Source organism: Colletotrichum scovillei (assembly GCF_011075155.1).
Source record: "Colletotrichum scovillei strain TJNH1 chromosome Unknown Contig00006, whole genome shotgun sequence".
In the NCBI taxonomy this organism is placed as follows: domain Eukaryota; kingdom Fungi; phylum Ascomycota; class Sordariomycetes; order Glomerellales; family Glomerellaceae; genus Colletotrichum; species Colletotrichum scovillei.
In genome coordinates this window covers 3,820,263-3,839,329 of record NW_023336264.1, presented here as the reverse complement: position 1 = coordinate 3,839,329, position 19,067 = coordinate 3,820,263, and the positions used below count along the sequence as shown (strand labels likewise).

The 19,067-nt window shown below is 54.4% G+C and overlaps 3 protein-coding genes across 3 annotated transcripts; 2 read left to right on the top strand and 1 right to left on the bottom strand.

Annotated features, from left to right (window-relative positions):
- Positions 1-48: 48 nt before the first annotated feature.
- HER10_EVM0001349 (phospholipid-translocating P-type ATPase) lies at positions 49-5,155 on the bottom strand. Its single transcript, XM_035471100.1, has 3 exons — positions 960-5,155; positions 492-901; positions 49-436 (listed from the first exon to the last, which is right to left on the bottom strand). Exons 1-3 carry the CDS (start codon positions 4,392-4,394, stop codon positions 319-321), a joined length of 3,963 nt encoding a protein of 1,320 aa, XP_035332144.1. The 5' UTR covers positions 4,395-5,155; the 3' UTR covers positions 49-318.
- A 590-nt stretch (positions 5,156-5,745) lies between these two features.
- HER10_EVM0008087 (COPII coat assembly protein SEC16) lies at positions 5,746-12,173 on the top strand. Its single transcript, XM_035477621.1, has 2 exons — positions 5,746-11,402; positions 11,453-12,173. Exons 1-2 carry the CDS (start codon positions 6,095-6,097, stop codon positions 12,028-12,030), a joined length of 5,886 nt encoding a protein of 1,961 aa, XP_035332960.1. The 5' UTR covers positions 5,746-6,094; the 3' UTR covers positions 12,031-12,173.
- Positions 12,174-12,773: 600 nt separating this feature from the next.
- HER10_EVM0007195 (uncharacterized protein) lies at positions 12,774-18,913 on the top strand. Its single transcript, XM_035476759.1, has 2 exons — positions 12,774-18,385; positions 18,438-18,913. The coding sequence occupies exons 1-2, from the start codon at positions 13,260-13,262 to the stop codon at positions 18,628-18,630; spliced, it is 5,319 nt and encodes a 1,772-aa protein (XP_035332846.1). The 5' UTR covers positions 12,774-13,259; the 3' UTR covers positions 18,631-18,913.
- The last annotated feature ends 154 nt before the right edge of the window (positions 18,914-19,067 follow it).

The following is a 19,067-nucleotide window of genomic DNA, read 5'->3' as shown; positions in this document are numbered from 1 at the left end:
GCGAAGCCATGTAAAACACATCGAGGCACAGAAATGAAGCAGGATGTTGCCCAATAAACTCAAGTTTCCATAACGCTGTCTAATTCTTCTGGGCTGTCGATAGTTCCATCCAAATAATGCCGTACAAAGTTGGGAAAGAACAGTTTCCCAGGTCCCCCCGTCAAACTCCGCCTAATAATGCAAAAACCGCAGCGGCCGTTCCCTTTGAATGGCCGCGGATCCGTTCGCTGACACCGATCCCAGACGCCCTAACACAGAGCTTTGAAGATAGATACAAAGAAGATCTCATACAACAATGATAACTAAACACGCTAATGTCTACGTGCTCTGCACTTTTCTATACGAGGGCGGCTTCATCGTTCTCCTGATGAGCTTCACCGCATAGGGTGGGATGAGAGATATCGCCGCGATGGCGAGGACGCGCCAGATGAATCCCCTGCATCGTGTTAGTCTACGGATTTCTGATGGGGCATGGACGCAAGTAGACTTACAAAGTGATGATGAACTGGAGATCAAAGTAACCGCCAAGGAACGGCACGGAGCCGACATAAATCAGAAACGTGCCGACAATGGAGATGATCATGGCAGGGTGCCACGTCGTGATCTCGATGGCGACCATGAGAAGCTCATTGAGAACTAGTACGGTGTACGAGACCGCCACCATCTTGGGTCCGTCGACTTCGGTCAAGAGCTGTGACAGACCTTGGATAGTACAGCCTTGATAGATCGAAACAGCAACCCAGACAAAAAAGGTACGATAAGACAGGGAACGGCCGGAAGTGAGCTCTTTGTACAGTTCCGGGTACAAGTTTGCCAAGTTTTCGTCCACATCCTTATCAAGGACAAGAGAGAGAACGGGGAATGCAGTATACACGGTAGAGTAGCCGACGAGAAGCCAATCCTACAAGTAGACGTTAGCAAAAGAAATGGATGTGCGCAACCAGAAGAAGTTGGCATACCTTGTAGAGACCATCGGGCTCGAACTTGATGGCAATACTGTACATTGTCTGGCAGACCGCAATGATCAAGCCACGATGGATGACAAACTGAGCGAGCTTAGCACTGCGCTTGTAACTGTTGCGCCCGTGCCAGACAAGCAATTTAGTCAGGTGGTAGAACTGCTCAATCGAGAAGTCTGCCGCCAAACTAGCTTGTCGACCTTCTTTGCCAACAATACCAACACCGACGTCTGCTGCTTGAATCATGGAAACATCGTTGCCTCCGTCACCAATACAGCACACCCTCTTCTTGGTGTACTCCCTAATCAGCTTGGCAACCTCGGCTTTCTGCGTGGGCGAGCATCTACATGCAACAACCGTCGGGAGTTGCACAGCCACGGAGACAAATTCGATCCTGAAGTGGGTGAGGAAGAGGGCCAGGCTCTCGCCGTCAATCAAGAGACAAGAATCTGTCTTGCCACGAAGGAAATCGAGGTGATCTTGCGCGTTATCCTTCTTCTTAAGCTTGGAAACTGTGTAGATGTACTGGCCACGAGCGACAAGCTTGGAGCTGACGGCGACGCATCGAGCTGTTTCGACCTTGTCACCAGTCAACATCCAAATCTTGATACCTGCGTTTCTCAAAAGCTCCAAAGATGGCTTGACATCCTTTTGCAGCTTGTCCTCTACACCAGTGACGCCGAGAAGCTCCAGGTCACGCTCAAGGTATTGGGCCACAACACGTTGCATACCAGCGTCTCGTCCAGCGATAGCCAAAGAAGCTGCTTGATAACTGCCGGTAAACTCCTTGTACTGCTCGTAGGACAAGCGCTTCCGGCCAACGACAAGTGTACGCAGGCCCTCTCGAGCCATGTTGGAGGTTTCTTCGTCGAGCCAGTCGTTCTCAGCCACAATGGGGCTCATGACTGTGTCAGCGCCCTTTTGATAGAACCAGATCTCGCTGTTGGCGAGGTTCGGCACCGTCGACTGAGTCTGATCGAAGAACTGGACAATGATGCCCATGCGCTTACCCTCGGAGGTGAAAGGGAAGACGTCAAGAATACGCACGCGCACAACCTCACGGCCGTTCTCCGTCGACTCAAGAATCATGCTGGTGCGATCTCGATAGGCGAGGCGAAGTCCGACAGATTCAGTCCAGCGAACGATGGCGATCTCGTCAGGGGAGGAAGCCTGGTAAGAAACGATGGGTTTTCCCTCTTCCTCTTCTGTTGTTGGCGTCACGTTGTGGCACAGAGCCAGGGCGAGAACCACGTCTCGGACACGGGTGCCAATTTCTCTCCTTGTGCGAGTTGCACCCACGTTTGACGCGTTGGCAAATGTCGAAGAAGGCGTGATCAACATGGTGTGCGACGAGGGGTCGGTGGTAGGTTGAATGTGGAATCCTTGCTTGACGTATGATGTGACTTCATCCATGGCCTCGTTAGCATAGGAAACGGTGCCGACATGTATCTTCTTCATCTCCATCTCGTTCTGGGTCAGTGTGCCGGTTTTGTCACTGAGAAGATACTCAATTCTTCCCAGATCTTCCGGTATTGTACTCGTCCGTACAACAGCTCCAGCAATGCCGGGGTCTCGTTGAATGAACCAAGAGTAAGCGCTCTTGCCCATGTCGAGGTTGACGCGCAGACTGATGGGCACGATGGTCGAGAAAAGAATGAGGAATCGCATAATCTTGATGTACCAAACAGTCTGTTGATTTTCGAAACCTTCCAGCGCCACAAGGATGATGGAAAGCGCCAAAGTTAAAGCGCATAGAATTTTCGTAAGCGAGTTGATTTCGTACTCCAAAAGCCCGGTCTTGGATCGTGAGGGCGCAGTCGACAGCGCGGACCTCGTCTGAGGTCCCGTGTACATGATGACAGCAAGAGTAGTGGCGTTCGAGGCGATGACTGTGTTCGCCCAGGCCGTGTTGTCTATCGACAAAGGAGCCGAGTTGCCCTCGTCTCCGTTGAGCGCCCCTTGCTGGCTTTGGGCATCACGTTTGCTGGGTAGCAGCTCGACTGTGCCAATAAACTCGTTGACCTTTCTGTCCGGCTTGCCTCCCGTTACCCGTAAACGAACAAACTCCTCCGTTGTCAAGTTTTGCGTCAGGGGGGATGCCAGACGCAGCTTCCAATCCGTTTCTCCATCAAGTTGATCAGTTCGGATGAATGTTTCGCCAGCGGCACCACCGCCAGCCTCGTTGCTCTCGGGTTCTTTCCCCTTGGTATCGGAAATCTGAGGCGCTTTCGACTGATCTTCTTCGGCATCGACTAGCAACGACTCTTCTTCCGCGATCACCTCCATCACTGGCGCCTCTGTAGTTGTTTCCGACGTGACGCACTTCAAAATCACAACGTCGGCAGGAACTCGTTGACCCTTGCCTAGAACAAGGACATCGCCGACTTTAAGGTCGCGCGACTTACGGCTGACCTCACGGACAGACGAGGATGGCTGGGCGATAGACCCCTCTCCCTCAGCCCGTTCCTCTTCCTCTTGAATATCCGAAAGTCTGTCTCTCAAGCCCGCCGAGTTCTTGCCCTTCTTCCTCATAGAATCCGACTTGAGCCTCTTGTGTGTCCGTTGTGCCGAAGCCATGCCACGACCCGGCTCATCGAAAGACAAGACAGTGTATGCCTCTGCATTGGCCTCGTTGTCTCGTCTTCGTCTTTCGATATCGTCGTATGCCTCCTTTCCCATGGTAATGAAGAGTACAAATGCCAAAGGCGCCACGTAAGTCGTAAGGTAACCAATCCGTAATTGGGGGATCGCTTGCGATAAAGCCACAAGCAAGAAGTACATGTTGAAGAAGAAGGAGAACTCGTTATACAGAGTGACGGGCAGAAACGTAAGGGCTGTGTATTTGGCGTTCGATATAAGGTTCGGCGGGAATCTCGTCGCCTGGGAGGACCCTACGGCAATGAGGCGGGCGCTCGATGGATCGTCTTCATCTTGGTCCTGGACATCATCCTTGTCCGGTTCTTGCGCCCCTGAATTCGACATGAAGCTCGGTAGTCTTATGCTTGAGGTGAGTCGCTCGAATCTGTCTCCGGCGAAGGATCGACGCCTCGGAGGCGAGCCACCGGGTAGGAGAGGGGAGTCGTCGTCGGAGCCTGCACCAGCGGACCCATCCCTGTATCGTGATGAGGAGCTTCCGGGTTCGCCGAGAAGTGCTTCAGCATCCTCGCTGGTGCCATCACGGTCCTGGCCGAGTTGACCATATCCCCTGGCCTTTTGTCCGGCTCGGCGTGAGCTCCCCATGCGTAGATTCCGCAGTGCTATACGTGGCGATCGATGTTCGGTGGTCTGGCGATCGTGTCGGAGGAGACCAGAAGTGCGCTCAGTTGTGGTTGTGGCAGGGTCGAGCTCCTGGATGTCGAGATCGAGGTCTGAATCGGAATCATTCCCTGGGGAGCCTGGCGGGTCCGCGGAACGATAGGAGGTTGGAGAAGGCATCCCGCCCGCATTGGGAGGAGGTATATGCAGAGAGCAACTTTTTAGGCAGATGCCGCAGCGCGGGAAGTCGTGATAGAGTTCGGTCGAGGGTGCCTGTGCTGTTGCTCGGAGAGCTGCATCGGATAGCTTCGGTAGGAAAGGGTAGGAGGATGGCGCGAGCGCTCAAGCGTACGCAGTGTAAAGCTGTATCGTCCAGTCACGACGGTGGTGTTGAGAATTTGCGATGAATAGGTTGAGCGTTGAAGGGTCGTGGTGTTTAGGACAAGTACACAGTTGTCGCAAGCATGCCGAGAGAGAGGCTTGGAGTCTTGGAGGCTTAGAGGCGTGGATGAGGTCGCCTAGAAAGGCTGAGCTGATCTCATTGGGCGGGTGCTGTCCAGGCAGTATCCAGTTTCCACTAAGTATTCCAGGGGTGACACGGGGGGCACTTTAAGTGACGGAGGCAGCCGCGTGGCCTTTAGTGCACTGTAAATTCGCTGCCCGAACACCCCCGGGCCCATGGGCAAACGGTCTTCACGGACAAGGTAGATGTGGTGGCCGCGGGTGCGGATGTAAGCTCTCGCTCCTTCTAGCGGGGAGCAGTTCATCTCACAGATCTCGACAAAGTATCTTATTTCGCATGTAAGGGTAGGCCCCCTGGGTTTCCTAAAGGGACACGGGCTGAATACTCTGGTAAGTTGGGAAGGCAGCTCGTATGTTTGATGTAAAAACACTACCTGGCCGAGTCGTTTTTCACCTCGTGTTTCTTTCTTCTAAAGTCGTCTCGGGATTCTTAATACTTTCCCTTGTTATACTGACACATGTAGGTTATGCCACCCGACCTCTTTAAAACGGTTCCCTAGTGAATTGGTGACACATTCCATTCCAGACTGGCCACCTCTATTCATTGACATGGAAACGGTGCCTCGGAACGACAATCAATGTCACCTCAGTCACCACTTGTGTCATTGTCAGACTGTTAGTGCCGCACCCGGAGGATCCTTGGGTCTCTGATGTGGCCGCAAGCCCGCGCAGTTAGGTATTCAACTGAACCTCTGAGGTGGCCCCTTTTGAAGGCGGAATGACGGAATCGGCCCCGATTCTGGACCTGTGACTGGGTGGATCATTCCAGCAATGGAGGACAGCACTGAGGTGACGGACTCGTGGATTTTTGGGGGAGCAGCCATTTCCGTACAGATACATTGGTACCTATCGAACCTTGAAGACATACATTTACCTTGCCACATTAGACGCACCTAGAAATACATGCCACATGTACCGCGCTAGACCACCCATACCTTTCATCGTACCTGCCAGCTTGCAGTTGCACCTCGAGCCACGGCCACCTCATGCTTCTTCATGCCTTTTGGCTCATTACCTTAGACTTTCTCCCCCATCCAGCAAAAAAACCACCTTTGCATCTGTAATCTTCACCTTCGACCCACAAACTCTGAAGCTCACTATGGAGTTTGTCGATGTGTATTCTATCTAGACCTCTGCTTCTCTTGTACATGTAGGTTCCGCGTCGTGTTTCTCGGCTTCTCCATCCGACTCTTACGTTCAACTTGTCCCCCCGGCCTTGTCGTCGCGTTATGCGACGCCAATCCCCTGGACTCGCGCATCGTGTCTCGTGCTGACCACCAACGACCCAGCTGTTTCCCCGAGCCTTCGATCTAGCCACATCGCAAACCTGCATGGTTCGACCTAATTAGATAAACACTATGGAGTCCACCGCGAACGCCTCCTGGCATCCGGCATTCATGCCCAATGATGCTAGTGGCCATGCAACGACAGAAACTCAGGTTTCCTCGAGCGCAGAAACCCACGATTCACCATCGGCGCCTCCTCTTCACAGCCAGCTTGCTGAAGATGTCGAGCCTACAACCCTTCCACAAGCGACACAGCTGGAGAGCAAGCCAGAGGAACAAAGCACTCCTTGGCTCGCCGAGGACGATAGCCAAGACGCTTCGGATGATTGGCCTGTCTTCGAGAGACCAGTGTCAGATGCCCCGGCCGAGAGCGACGACAGCCCCAAAGAAGCTTCAACTTCGACCACAGCTGCCGAACCAGAACCGAACTCATTTACCTCTACCGAACCAGCCAACGACATCGCCCCGCAGCCGCAGCCTGTGGCCGACGAAGCCAAGCCATCCGCACCCACCTTGGGCCATACCAGCACCAACTCCTTCACTCGAACTGTCTCCCACGAGGTCAACTGGGACGATGACCATGATACGGAATGGACCCTGCCTCGAACCGACACTGACCCTTTCAAATTCATGCCACCGAACGAAAGAACAAACTCATTCCCGCCTGTTCCGCCTGCCAGCGGAGTATCGGCAGCCGTCCCTGGCACGGAACAGCCTCTTCCGTCAAACCAAGCCGAGGACTTGATACATGAAATTGAGAGTGCGCCTGAACATTTCGACAATGGTGCTTTCCAAGAGACGAATCACGTGGCAAATGACTTTCAAAACGGCTTCGACGATGAGGAACCGCAGGATGACCAGCACTATGTCGGTCGTGATGCTACCTTTACTGAGCAGGAAGACCTTGGTTCGCGCTATGAGGAAGGGGTTCCTCTCATTCCCCACTCTGAGTCCAATGGAGAAGTTTCACAGCCTGAACAGAAACTTGCCGGCTTCGGAGACGAAGTGGCAGGTGAGGATGATTTCTTCAGCCAGATCCAGAACTCCAACAATGATGACTTCCCCGACTTTAGCGGGAACCACCCATTGGAGCGCAAATCCACAATGCAAGTCATGGGCGACATGAACACAAATACACTGTCGAGAGCTGATACGCTGGGCGAAATGCTCGAAGAGGATGAAGACGTTGATGAGCCCACCAAATCCACGGAGGAGCCTGCAGAGCCTATCCAGTCCGAAGATTCTAGCGCAAAGCCAGCTGACGACCTTGCTGCTAAATGGGAACAAGCTTTCGCAGACGATGACGGAGAAGACTTCCTTCTGGACGAGTCACTCGACGAGGCCGGCGAATCTAAGCCGGTCGATCCATCGGCATTCTTTGGTAGCGATGACGAGGGCTTCCTCGACGACGATGATGATGACCTGCCTACCGCTGCGGCCCCGGCCCCGGTCGTTCAGCCCGCTGGACAACAGAACCGATATACTCCTACCGTTGCCTCTCACCAAGCATCTTCCTCCCCTTACGCGCCGACTGCGCCGGCAGTGCCGTCGCCCTACCAGCCTCAGAATGCGGCCACTTCATTTGCCCCAGCGGTGGCCCCTTACACTGCCCAGCGCACTCAGTCAGCCGCTCCTTATAACGCGCAGCAAACGCGTCCTGAGCCCGTAAAGGCCCAGAGTTTTGCGGCGCAATCCAAAGGCGGGTATACGTCTCCTTACGATCTTCCCATGGAAGTCGTTGTTCCGAAAAAGAGGGCTAGCACGAACCAGCTGCCGCAAAGCCCTTCAACGGGGCCATCGTCGGGGCCTCCTCCGCGTAGCTCTAGCATGCAAGCTCCCACGCCACCGCCGCCACCAAGAGCTGCTACCTCGAGCGCCTCGCCCCCTACATCAAGTCACTCTGGGCAGCCTCCGCCAGCAGGAAAGCCCGTACCTGTGCTTCGGAATAAGGACAGTTTCTTTGAGGAGCTGCCCATGGCCTCGAAACCGCGATCGGCCTCTCGACAGAGCTACCGAGTAGGCTCTCCTGCTTTGGCTGGACCGCCTGAACCTCTTCAGCCTCAAAACCAGGCTCAGCTTGCTCCGTCACCATTGTCACCACCCATGCTGTCGCCTCCTGGAATGAATCGTTCGCTTTCGGGTGGCATTCCACACTTGGTGCCTGGTGAGCGTGTGAATCCCTATGCGCCGCAGACGACGCAACAACAGGTCCCTGGGATACCAGGCAATGCCAGGTACTCTCCTGCCCCTCCATCGGCACCGAATACCAATGGGACGAACCGCCCGCCGTCCGCAAGCAGATATTCACCAGCACCCACAGCCTCAAGGCCTCCCGTACCCGCTTTCCACGCGGCCACCACGCCTCCCACTGTTCTGCCGCACTTGCCTAGAACGTCTAGTCCGTTGGCTCATTTTGAGGTCTCGCGTGAGGCGGCTGCGACTAATGGAGACCACTCTCAACCTGACCGTAGGTCTAGCTACAGCCTTGAGCCAAGGAGAGTTCCATCACTGCCTACGACTCGAGAGGTTGAGGAAGAGGACGATTCGAAGACTTCGTATGCAGCCCAGCCTGCAAATGGAGTGCCTGCCGAGTCCCGCTACAGCCCGGCGCCGCCAACAGTCGCGCGGCAGACACCGCCGCCATCATCGCATGGCCCCCCTTTGCACTCGACTTTGTCACCTTCCAAGAGGTCCACGTCTAACTACCTGCCACAAGCCGCCCTTCATGATTCACCCCCCGACAACAGATATGCTCCGCCACCGAGATCCCAGACCCAGTCACCGGGATCCTCCCAAGGAGCACACCCACCGTCCCAGCCCGTGCCTCGGCCGACCTCGGTCCATAGCCCAACATCTCCTCGAGCAACTAGGAGTTTCCAACCTATCAATGCCCCTGTCTCTCGGCCCCGGGGTCCCTCACAAACCTTCAACTGGGTTGCGCCAACTGACGGTCGCGAAAATGATTCTCTGCAAAGATGGAAAGGCGCACCAATCATCTCATGGGGTGTTGGCGGAACTATGGTAACTTCCTTCCCCAAGAATGTGCCGCGCTATGGTATGGGGCAAACCGCCCCCATGATCATTCGCAGCCCAGGAGAGGTACACGTTAAGCACATCAAGGACACTCAGCCGCTCGAAGAGAGGCTGGCAAAGTTCCCTGGGCCGCTGCGTGGAAAGTCAAAGAAGAAGGAAACAATCGCTTGGTTGAGCTCAGGCATAGACACACTGGAGAAGGAACTACCTGAAGTTTCTTTCCAACCTCAGCTTTCTCACGAGCATAAGCGCGCGATTGAGCGATTGCTGCTTTGGAAGATCTTGAGGGTTTTCGTTGAGCATGACGGCGTCTTGGAAGGCACCACCGCCGTGGACAAGGCCGTGCGAGATGTCTTGGCCCCTGGCGTCGATGCCGACGCCAACGAGGGTACGCTTGGCTATGGTGCTGGTCTAGGCGCCGACGCTCTCCAAGAATCATCTTCAACTCAGATGAAAGCAGAGGTGGTGGACTCATCTACCATGGATCAAATTCGGAAGCATCTCCTGGTTGGCGATCGTGAAAAAGCGGTATGGGAAGCAGCTGACAAGAGGCTCTGGGGCCATGCCATGTTGATTTCCAACACCGTTTCCCCAGATCTTTACAAGCAAGTGGCCCAGGAATTCGTTAGAAAAGAGGTCAACTACCCCGGACACGCCAACGAGTCTATCGCTGCACTTTACAAGGTTCTCTCGGGTAACTTTGACGACTGTGTTGACGAGCTAGTTCCTGCCCACGCTCGGGCTGGATTCCAGCTTGTCAATACAACCTCGGCCAGTGGTTCGAGCAAGGATGCCACCGAAGGACTCGACAAGTGGCGGGAGACTTTGGGATTAGTCCTGAGCAACCGCAGTACTGATGACATCCGTGCCTTGAATGCACTCGGCAACTTGTTATCTTCCTATGGACGAGCTGAAGCTGCACATATCTGCTTCTTGTTCGCTAGGAAGGCTACAGTCTTTGGAGGCCTTGACGACCCTGCCTCGAACTTTGTCCTCGTTGGTGCTGATCACAAGACTCAAGGAGAGCAATTTGCCAAGGAGACGGAGGCTCTACTGTTGAGTGAGGTCTACGAGTACGGCCTGTCGCTCGCGGGAGGCCCTACCTTGACCGTCGGTGTGCCACACTTAGCTGCGTACAAGCTCCAGCACGCAATGACTCTGGCTGAATATGGGCTTCGTGACAAGGCCTTGCAATACTGCGAGGCAATCGCCAGCTCTATCAACGCCCAGACCAAGAGGTCGAACTATCACCACCCGATTCTGGAGACTGCTGTAGAGAACTTGCGAACGAGGCTCAGGCAGGCTCCCAAGGAAGAATCATCGTCCTGGATTTCCAAGCCTAGCATGAATAAGGTTTCGGATACAGTTTGGAGCCGATTTAACAAGTTTGTTGCTGGCGACGAGAACGACAGTTCTGCGGCTGGCGCATCTGGCGAGGGCGGTGCTGAATCTGGACCATTCGCTCGGCTGGCAGGAGGCACTCCCACCATCAGTAGATCACCTTCTGTGACAAACTTCGAGCCTATGTACGGAACCGGTGCGACCAGCCTCCCAGTCGGGTCGCCCCCTGCGGCGGTTCCCATCCCTGCTACGAGAGCCGCCTCTCGATATGCGCCAGGCCCGTCTCAAACACCTCTGTCAAGCTCCTACGAACCTGGCGCTGGTTACACACCTGGCCCGGCTTCAGTCGGCCGCTCATCCAACGAATATTCTCGCAGTCCCTATGAGCCACGAACGTCGATGGACTCCCAACCCGGGTATTCCAATGGCGGCTACATGCCTCAGAATGCGACAGCGCCATCTCAAGGTTACACTCCACCTATGTATGGCGGTGGGCAAGACACAACTGCATCCGCCCAGGTGTTGTCAGGAGCCGTTCAAAACTCTCCTATGCAGTCGCCGACCAAGCCTGAATACCAGGGATACGAGCCGTATGGCAGCCAAGACCCCCCCGTCCCGTCTGTGGAGGTTCAGAGCCAAGAGGCGGCCGGAAATAGCCAGCAGCCAAACAACAACCTGGCCAACTCAGGCTACCAGCCGCCATCTTACGGATACGAGCCTCCGTCAATGTCAAACGACGAGCCTCAATCACAATCTGCAGAGCCCACTGAGGGTGGTGGATACGAACCGCCTACGTTCCAGCCGTACGGCTACGAGCCCCCTTCGTACAATCCTGAGCCCGAACAGGATGATGAGGGGGAGTCAAGGCCGAAGCCCAAGAGTTTCATGGATGATGACGACGACGATGATATCCCCGCTCTCAAGGCACTTAAGCCCCAAGAGAAGGGGAAGTCTGAGAAGGACAAGGAGAACGAAGAAATGTTCAAGAAGGCAGCAGAAGAAGACGGTAAGCAAAGCACATCTTCCTTGCATGTTGGCAATACTGACACATAATAGCCAAGCGAGCGGCAGCACAGCAACAGTCCAAGAAGGGATGGGGCTTCGGCAGCTGGTTCGGAGGCAAGAAGGAAGCTAGTCCGGATCCTCAGCAGCAGGGCAACAAGCCCGTCAAGGCCAATCTTGGTGAATCCAGCAGCTTCGTATATGACCCTGACCTGAAACGCTGGGTGAACAAGAAGGGAGGGGCCGAAGCGACACAGGCAAAGACGGCAACACCACCGCCGCCAAAGGGCGCTCCAAGATCCAACACGGGAACGCCACCTCCGCCACGCACAATGACACCTCCCATGGGCCGCGCGAGTGCCCCTCCTGGAGGGCCGCCTGGTCCGGCACTCGCCCACGCTGCGTCCAACGAAAGTCTGGGGGTGCCACCAGGACCACGACCGCCGAGCATGATGCGTTCAGTATCGAACAACAGTGTTGGAGGACCTCCCAGCGCTCCTCCCAGCCGACCGGCAACAAGTATGAGCAATGCCAGTAGCATCGACGACTTGATCAGCGCGGCTGGTCCCCGAAAGCCGGGTGCGAAGAAGGCGAAGAAGGGCGGGCGGTACGTGGACGTTATGGCCAAGTAAAGATGATACACGAAGATTCCAATTTCGAAATGCACAAGCGAGCGGGGCCGGCATACCTGAGCCAGCATCGATATGTTGTATTATAGAGTTTCACACATAAAAGCATTGTAATAGTTGTGAGGGACCTCGGTGCCTGGGGCGCCCTCTATGCGAAATGGACAACGAGTCGTTTTTCTGTTACTTGGCTGCCGCTGAATGTACTTTCACCGTGATCCTGTGAAGATGGTTATCACCAGCCGCTTTCAGAACACAGTACAATTTCACATGTAGTTTCGCAGAGTTGGGCCAAAAACCGTCGAAATATTTGCAGTCCTCTCGTAACCTTGTTCTGGCGGTCTTGCATCTAGTCTCCTCGAGTGACGTATCGAGGCTTCACCTTGTCCGAATTCGCCTGGGCACCATCTCAAGCAAGGTGAGGTCGGTCCGGAGTTAACGGGTCTTGCAAGTTGAGGGTGGCAGGTGCAAGAGATGCAGGGTCCTGTAAGGATCCAGGCACGCCATGGTGCAAGGATTAGGTATGATAAGAAAGTCTTATCAATAGACTATGTGATTGGCCGAGGGGCAAAAGACGGTAAGTCGGCGGCAGCCTGGAAGCCCCAAACCTTCACTTCAGGTTCCCGCCCCGGTCTATGGGTGCCCGCCGCTTGCCCTGTTCAGGTACAACGCAGCACTGTAACAACGGCGCGTCCACCTAAAGGGAACCCAACACTGGTGACATCGAAACGGACCTGAGCTGATGACCTGACGTTTTCTCTTTCCCCGACCCTTTTGTGCTTCTAGAATGTCACCAGTAGACTTGATCTTAGTTCAGATGCCCGGGGCGTTTTGAAGGCCAACCGTTGAAAGCCCGCACTTCGTTGTCCTCTTTCGGTGTGCTTGTTGCATGAGCGAAACGTGCGTCTCAGCCTTTCTTACCTCTCTTCAACGTCAACCGACGGACCGACCTCACCTTCTAAGATACCCGTCATCGCCACCACTTGCTGCCTACTTACGTACCGACCCAACGACCTCACCTCTCCCACCTCCCACCTCCCACCTCGCCTCCCACCTCGCCCCTACATAATTTCTCCTTCCACGCCGCATTCTCTACCTTTCGATTCCTCGGATTCCTAAGTTTTCCGCGCTTTCTGGCTGGTCACCTCTCTTAAGCCCCCACGAACAACTGAAGTACTCGACGTACCCGACAATGATCGCATGCGCGACGTGATAATCCCGACCAGCACCCTACGATGGACTATTCGCGGCTGAAAGCTGCCGCTTTGCAAGGCGGCGAGGAGGAGGAGGCCGTCACCGTCGACACCAGAGCCTTGATTGACAAGGTTCTTGCCAGATACTCGGGCGAATGGACGACGTTGCGAGAGCTGATCCAGAATGCCGCCGACGCCCAAGCAACAACCGTCAAGGTCAAGTGGGAAACGCTGCCCTCGACTTCAGTTCCGCTCCCCGCCACCACAAACCGATCCGAACTTCTCAAGCACATTATCGCGAACCACACATTGCGTCGACTCGTTGTGGCGAACGATGGTCAACCCTTTACCAAGACCGACTGGGGCAGATTAAAGAGGATCGCCGAGGGAAACCCCGATGAAACAAAGATTGGTGCCTTTGGTGTCGGCTTCTACAGCGTCTTTGCCGACTGCGAAGAGCCCTTTGTGAGCTCTGGTAACGAGGCTATGGCATTCTACTGGAAAGGGAATGCACTCTTCACCAAGAAATCCACTCTCCCCGAAGAACAGAGCAGCGGCGACACCACCTTTGTCCTCGACTACCGGAATACCACCACTCCTCTACCGAACCTATTGTCTGTCAGTCAGTTTCTCGCAACCAGTTTGACATTCGTCGCCCTGCAGCATGTCGAGTTCTGGATCGACGATTACAAGATCCTAGACCTTCACAAGAAGACCTCGCCCAGTCTCGACGTACCCATTCCGAGAGATATTGAGACGCGGACACGAGAGGGTCTGATGCAAGTCAAATCAGTGGAGCGAACCAGCACTCAGATCGATGCGGCTGTCATGAGTGCCGCTGGCTGGAAGCCAAAGGCTGCGGCGGCAGCCAAGTCAGCCGACACATATGGCGCTGGATCCGAAGTGCCTTCACTAAGGAGCTTCTTCTCGAGGTTGACTTCCTCGGCATCGCAGGTCACTGTAAAGGGGAGACAGCAGAGAGAAGAAGCAGCTGCTCAGGAGGAGATTAGTGAGGACGTGACCAAGCTCTCTACTTCGACCATCTTCTTGCGAGTGACAACCGCCTGGGTCAAGACCAGCGTATCAACCTCGTTCGCCACGGAATTGGAGCGCGCGACAAAGAAACCACCACCAAAGACCACGAAGCTAGCCATTCTCACCTCGTCCTATGATGAGACCATGGCTTCAGAGAGTTCACGCTCCGCCACCATCTCAAAGTCTGTGGACGTGTTCGCTTCAGTTTTGCCCAGCAAGAAGCCCGGTGGCCGCATCTTTATCGGGTTTCCCACAACGCAGACAACCGGTGCCGGCATGCATATCTCGGCGCAATCAGTCATTCCTACGGTTGAGCGTGAGGCTATTGACCTCAATGCACGATGGGTCAGGACGTGGAACATCGAGATGCTCCGGGCGGCCGGTATCATGACAAGACTTGCTTTCATTAACGAGATGAGCGACCTCGACTCCAAAGTCAAGAATATGGTTGGAGCTGCGACAAAGATTGGCGCAGAAGATCTTGCCAAGCTTTTGCCTGAAGCACTGCACATCCTGAAGACATTCACTTTCGCTGATTCTACACCAAGCGGTCAAGTGTCCCAGATTCTCGAGGAAGCGTTCTGGACAGCCTTCAAGAAGGCTTCCATTGAGATCTTTTCCTCCAGAGGTGTCTTGTCCAGCACGAAGGTCCGACTTGGCTCTGACGAGCTCAGCAAGTTCGTCGATACAATCCCTGTCGTACCTCGAGAGCTCATGGAGAATGCTTTCGTTAGGAAACTGATGGACTTTGGACTCATCAGCCCAATCACTGTTGATGACGTACGGACAGAGCTGGAAACCAAGGCAATGAACAAGGAGCAGCTCATCAATTTCATTGCCTGGGCCGGCAAAAAGGCACTTAGCGGAGAACTGGATCCTCCCAGTAAAGCTCGCCTTCTGGATGTAGCGGTTGCCACCGTCACTGAAGATGGCAGCGACCAAGGCGATATCATTGCTCTTGGTTCCATTACCAACTATCAGTTGCCGAACAAGATTCCAGCGAATCTTCCAATTCCCCCGCGCACTATACCTATGGCCTACACCAACCATTGTTCTGCTGCTGAGCTGCAAGCGCTTGGTTGGGAGCCCCTGGAGGTCGTGCCATGGCTGCGTTTCCTGCTGGAGTTGGGATCAAGCAGGTCTGACGAGCAAAATCTGAAAAAATCTCCAAAGTTTGCCGTTCAGGTTCTTACGGTACTCTCCAAGAACTGGGACAACATCAGCCAAAGTTCCAAGTCAGTGATCATCACTCTGCTTCAGGCTCATACTGTTATGCCGACAAAGACGGGCATGAAGAAGCCAACCGACTCGTTCTTCCCCACCGTCAAGCTTTTTGATGATCTGCCCATCATCCAAGGCTGTCAAGGCCTGAAAGACAAGTTTCTTTCGGCAATTGGAGTGCGCAAGACGGTCGACCTTGACACCATCTTTTCAAGATTACTGAGCCCCTCGGCTGAGGGTGCGCAGAGGTGGAGTCACATGGAGCTCATCAAGTATCTCGCCTCAGTCAAGGATGACATCCCCGCCGCCGACATGACGAAGCTTAAGGATACTCGTTTCTGTCCGGCAGAAGATGGAGCGAAAGGCATGGAGCCGACCAAAGGCACAACTGAGCTGTACAAGGTCTCGGAGCTTTTCGAGCCAAAGGATACGCTTAGAACTCTTCGGCTGCCTGTATTACAATGGCCTGGTCCGCCCGGAAGCTATAGAGCCAACAGCCCCGAGGGCCGATTCCTGGCCATCCTAGGCCTGCGACCATACCCTTCTGTGATTGAAATGGTCAACATGATGGCTTCTACGGATGCTGAGCTCAGAACGTCCGCTATGACCTATTTCATTGCAAATCATCACCTCAACGGTTACGGAGCCTTCAATCTCGCCGATAGTCGCAAGGCTTTCCTACCCATTCAGAAGGGCAGCAAGCTGGTCACGCCTTCAGCTTGCTTCACCAACGAGCGTGCCGCAATCCTGGGTTTCGACATCTTGAAGAAAGATCTTCACGTGCATGCCAACAAGTTTGGGGTGGTTAGGGACCCGCCCATTACGGAGTGTGTGTCTCGTCTGCTAGCCAAGCCACCTCAGGATCAACAAATGGCCATCACTCTCTTTGAGTACTTCGCCCTTCGTAACAGCGATCTTGGAGAGGGCAGCTTATCCAAGTTGCGTGATGCACCCATTGTTCCCGTTACACGACAGGCTCGCGATTCAGGCGAGAAGAGTGGCTCTTATGTCACCCACCTCAGTCCCAAGCGATGCTACCTGGGCACTTCGGCGACATACGGTAACATCTTCGATTTTGTCGACTTCGGGACGAATGCGAACACGTTCCTCTACAAGTGTGGAGCCAAGGAGGAGCCAAGCAAGCCAGAGATAGCAAATTTAGCTTGCACCGAACCTGCACGACTTCTCAGCATTCTTCAGAGCCCGGATAAGTACCTCGCTCTTCTGAAGTCTTTAGCAGAGAACATGCCGACGTTGAAGAAAGACAAAGAGCTTATTCGCAAGATGAAAAGTTCTCCCTTCTTACTCGCAGCTAAGGAAATACCATCGCCGCCATCCAAGGAAAAGCTCATTGAAGTGGACGACGACGATGCCCCTATCAAGCAGTACCAGCTGGCTACTGCGAATCGAATCGTCATCTTGGACGACATCATCAGCTACCGCTTGTTCAAGGACTACTTGATCACTGCGCCCGAAGAGGAAGTACTCGAGGAATTCTACCATCAGCTTGGCGCTCAGACGTTGAGCTCGCTCGTGGAAGAGGAAGTAAGAATTGGCCCTCACGCGGATAAGCAGGACCGAGCAGCTGCTCTGCGGAAACATGTCCTGGAGCGGTCCAAAATCTTCCTTCACGAGTATGCAAACTACCGACGGGACTACATCAAACATGATGCCAAGTGGTTGGAGAAGAGCCTGCGTGTTGAACTCGTTCGCTCGGTCGCACTTCGTCGTTCACTGAGGGGCCACAGCCAATCTCACACGGAAAAGAGATCCGCCGCCAGCGCCCAGTCGGGCTCAAGTTGGATCCTCTACGTCGCAGCTGAGGAGAAGCCTGATATGTATCAGGTTGGCCAGGCTATCTGCCAGCTTCTCCTATCACGGCCCAACCAGCAGGCCTATCTATTTTTCGAGCCTTTCCTTAACCTCGACCTCTACGCCTTGAGAGCCAGAGGGTACAATGTCGATCGAATCCTTCGTGCCAAGCAGGCCGAGGCAAGAGTTGCCGAGGAGGAGCGTCGTAAGGCACTGGAGGCTGAACAGAAGCGGATACAAGAGAAGGAGAAAGAATGGAGCCAGCAAGCAAAGGCTGCTGAGGCTGCTCGACAAACCGCAAAGACACCAGATCCGGTCATGCCCGGCTCTTTCGGGAACGACAGTCCCGAAGAGGCTCATCGATCGCCCCCTCCACAGCAGTCGCGGAAGAGCAAGGGGCTCTTCTCGAACCTGACTCGTCGATTTGGCTTCGATGCTAACGAGAACGATGAAGCGCAGGACCAGCTTCAAAAGTTCATGGACAATCCTCCTGAGAGTCGGCCGCAGTCACAAAGCATCACGAACCAACCTAGCAGCGGCACAGAGAAGAAACCCGATGATGGCCGTGTGACCAATCCAGCGACCGTGGGACAGAACTTGCTCAACGCCATCAACTCTACCAGGGCTCATGACTCCAACAGCGTGTTCTCGCCACCGAGCGTCAACGAGGTGAAGGAACAGGCCACTTACTGTGACAGCACGCCCGCGCAGAATATCGTTTTCGCGGCGGAGGCATCGAACAGTATGAAAGTCTTTGTCTCGAAGAGCCTGTCCATTGATTCGGCTCAATTTCTCTCGAGGAACCACGGCCCCATCAACGCGTTTGCTGGTCTTCTTAGTGAGGTCGGCGGCGTTTACTCTCTTTCACCACGCGTTCTTCACATCTTTTACGACGAGTCAGGCTCAACGATTGCTTTTAATAGCAACGGCAGTGTCTTCTGCAATTTGCGCTTCTTCTTGCAGCTCCATGCGGAGAAGATCCTCAAGACCCAAAGTGGCGAAGCAAAGGCCGAGGCGGCTGTGTGGTGGTGGGTGGTGTTGGCTCACGAGCTTGCGCACAACCTGGTCCAACCTCACAATTCAGACCACAGCTACTATACGTTAGTGATTTTTTGCCGCGAGGATCTCCGGAGTTGAGCTAACATATCACAGTGAGTCGTTTATTCAGCAGTACTTCGCCAAGATGGTGGTCAAGACGGCGCAGTGGACTCAGCAGACTGCTGCCGCCCGCCCTGCCCTCCCCGCTGCACCCTCGCAGTCTCAACCGCAGACCCAGCCGCCCCCGTCGTACAATGAGAGCAACAGACAGGCGCCAGGCAACTCCCATTACACTTTGTTTGACTAGAAGTCGTTTAGACGACACAAGGCGCGGTTAACAGCCCGGCATCGCCTTGGTCATTGATTACTTCCCAGACATAGATCCCTCCTCTCTCGTGCGTTTCATGGCGTAATCCCTTGTATCATGTCAGTTATAGCATTACTGGAGTTTTTGGTAGCACTAGAGGGAATCGATTGGTACATATCGTGCATACATTAGAACATGGATTTAATCTCCCCATTCATTGGCTAGCGGAAGGCAGCCTCGTTTATCATGCGTCCCCCTCACGTGTTGGTGCGGCCCAGTTGGGACCGTCTTGCTAATTGGTAGCCAAGAAGAGGAAGTCCTGGGTTGCTCTTTACTATTTCCCTCAACTTGAGTCACGGCACCCCAAGTGTTCAAGTCGACTTACCTTCTGAGTTCGTCGCCGAATCGATCTAGGTGAGAATTCAACGTTTTGCCGT

What these genes read in the sequence shown, in the direction of transcription:
- HER10_EVM0001349 (XM_035471100.1), bottom strand. Translation starts at nt 4,394, where the DNA reads ATGCCTTCTCCAACCTCCTATCGTTCCGCGGACCCGCCAGGCTCCCCA. An exon ending in AGCCCGATGGTCTCTACAAG is followed by an intron (nt 902 to 959) that starts GTATGCCAACTT and finishes GTCTACTTGTAG; the next exon opens with GATTGGCTTCTCGTCGGCTA. An exon ending in CTCCAGTTCATCATCACTTT is followed by an intron (nt 437 to 491) that starts GTAAGTCTACTT and finishes AACACGATGCAG; the next exon opens with GGGATTCATCTGGCGCGTCC.
- HER10_EVM0008087 (XM_035477621.1), top strand. Translation starts at nt 6,095, where the DNA reads ATGGAGTCCACCGCGAACGCCTCCTGGCATCCGGCATTCATGCCCAAT. An exon ending in GAAGGCAGCAGAAGAAGACG is followed by an intron (nt 11,403 to 11,452) that starts GTAAGCAAAGCA and finishes GACACATAATAG; the next exon opens with CCAAGCGAGCGGCAGCACAG.
- HER10_EVM0007195 (XM_035476759.1), top strand. Translation starts at nt 13,260, where the DNA reads ATGGACTATTCGCGGCTGAAAGCTGCCGCTTTGCAAGGCGGCGAGGAG. An exon ending in TCAGACCACAGCTACTATAC is followed by an intron (nt 18,386 to 18,437) that starts GTTAGTGATTTT and finishes AACATATCACAG; the next exon opens with TGAGTCGTTTATTCAGCAGT.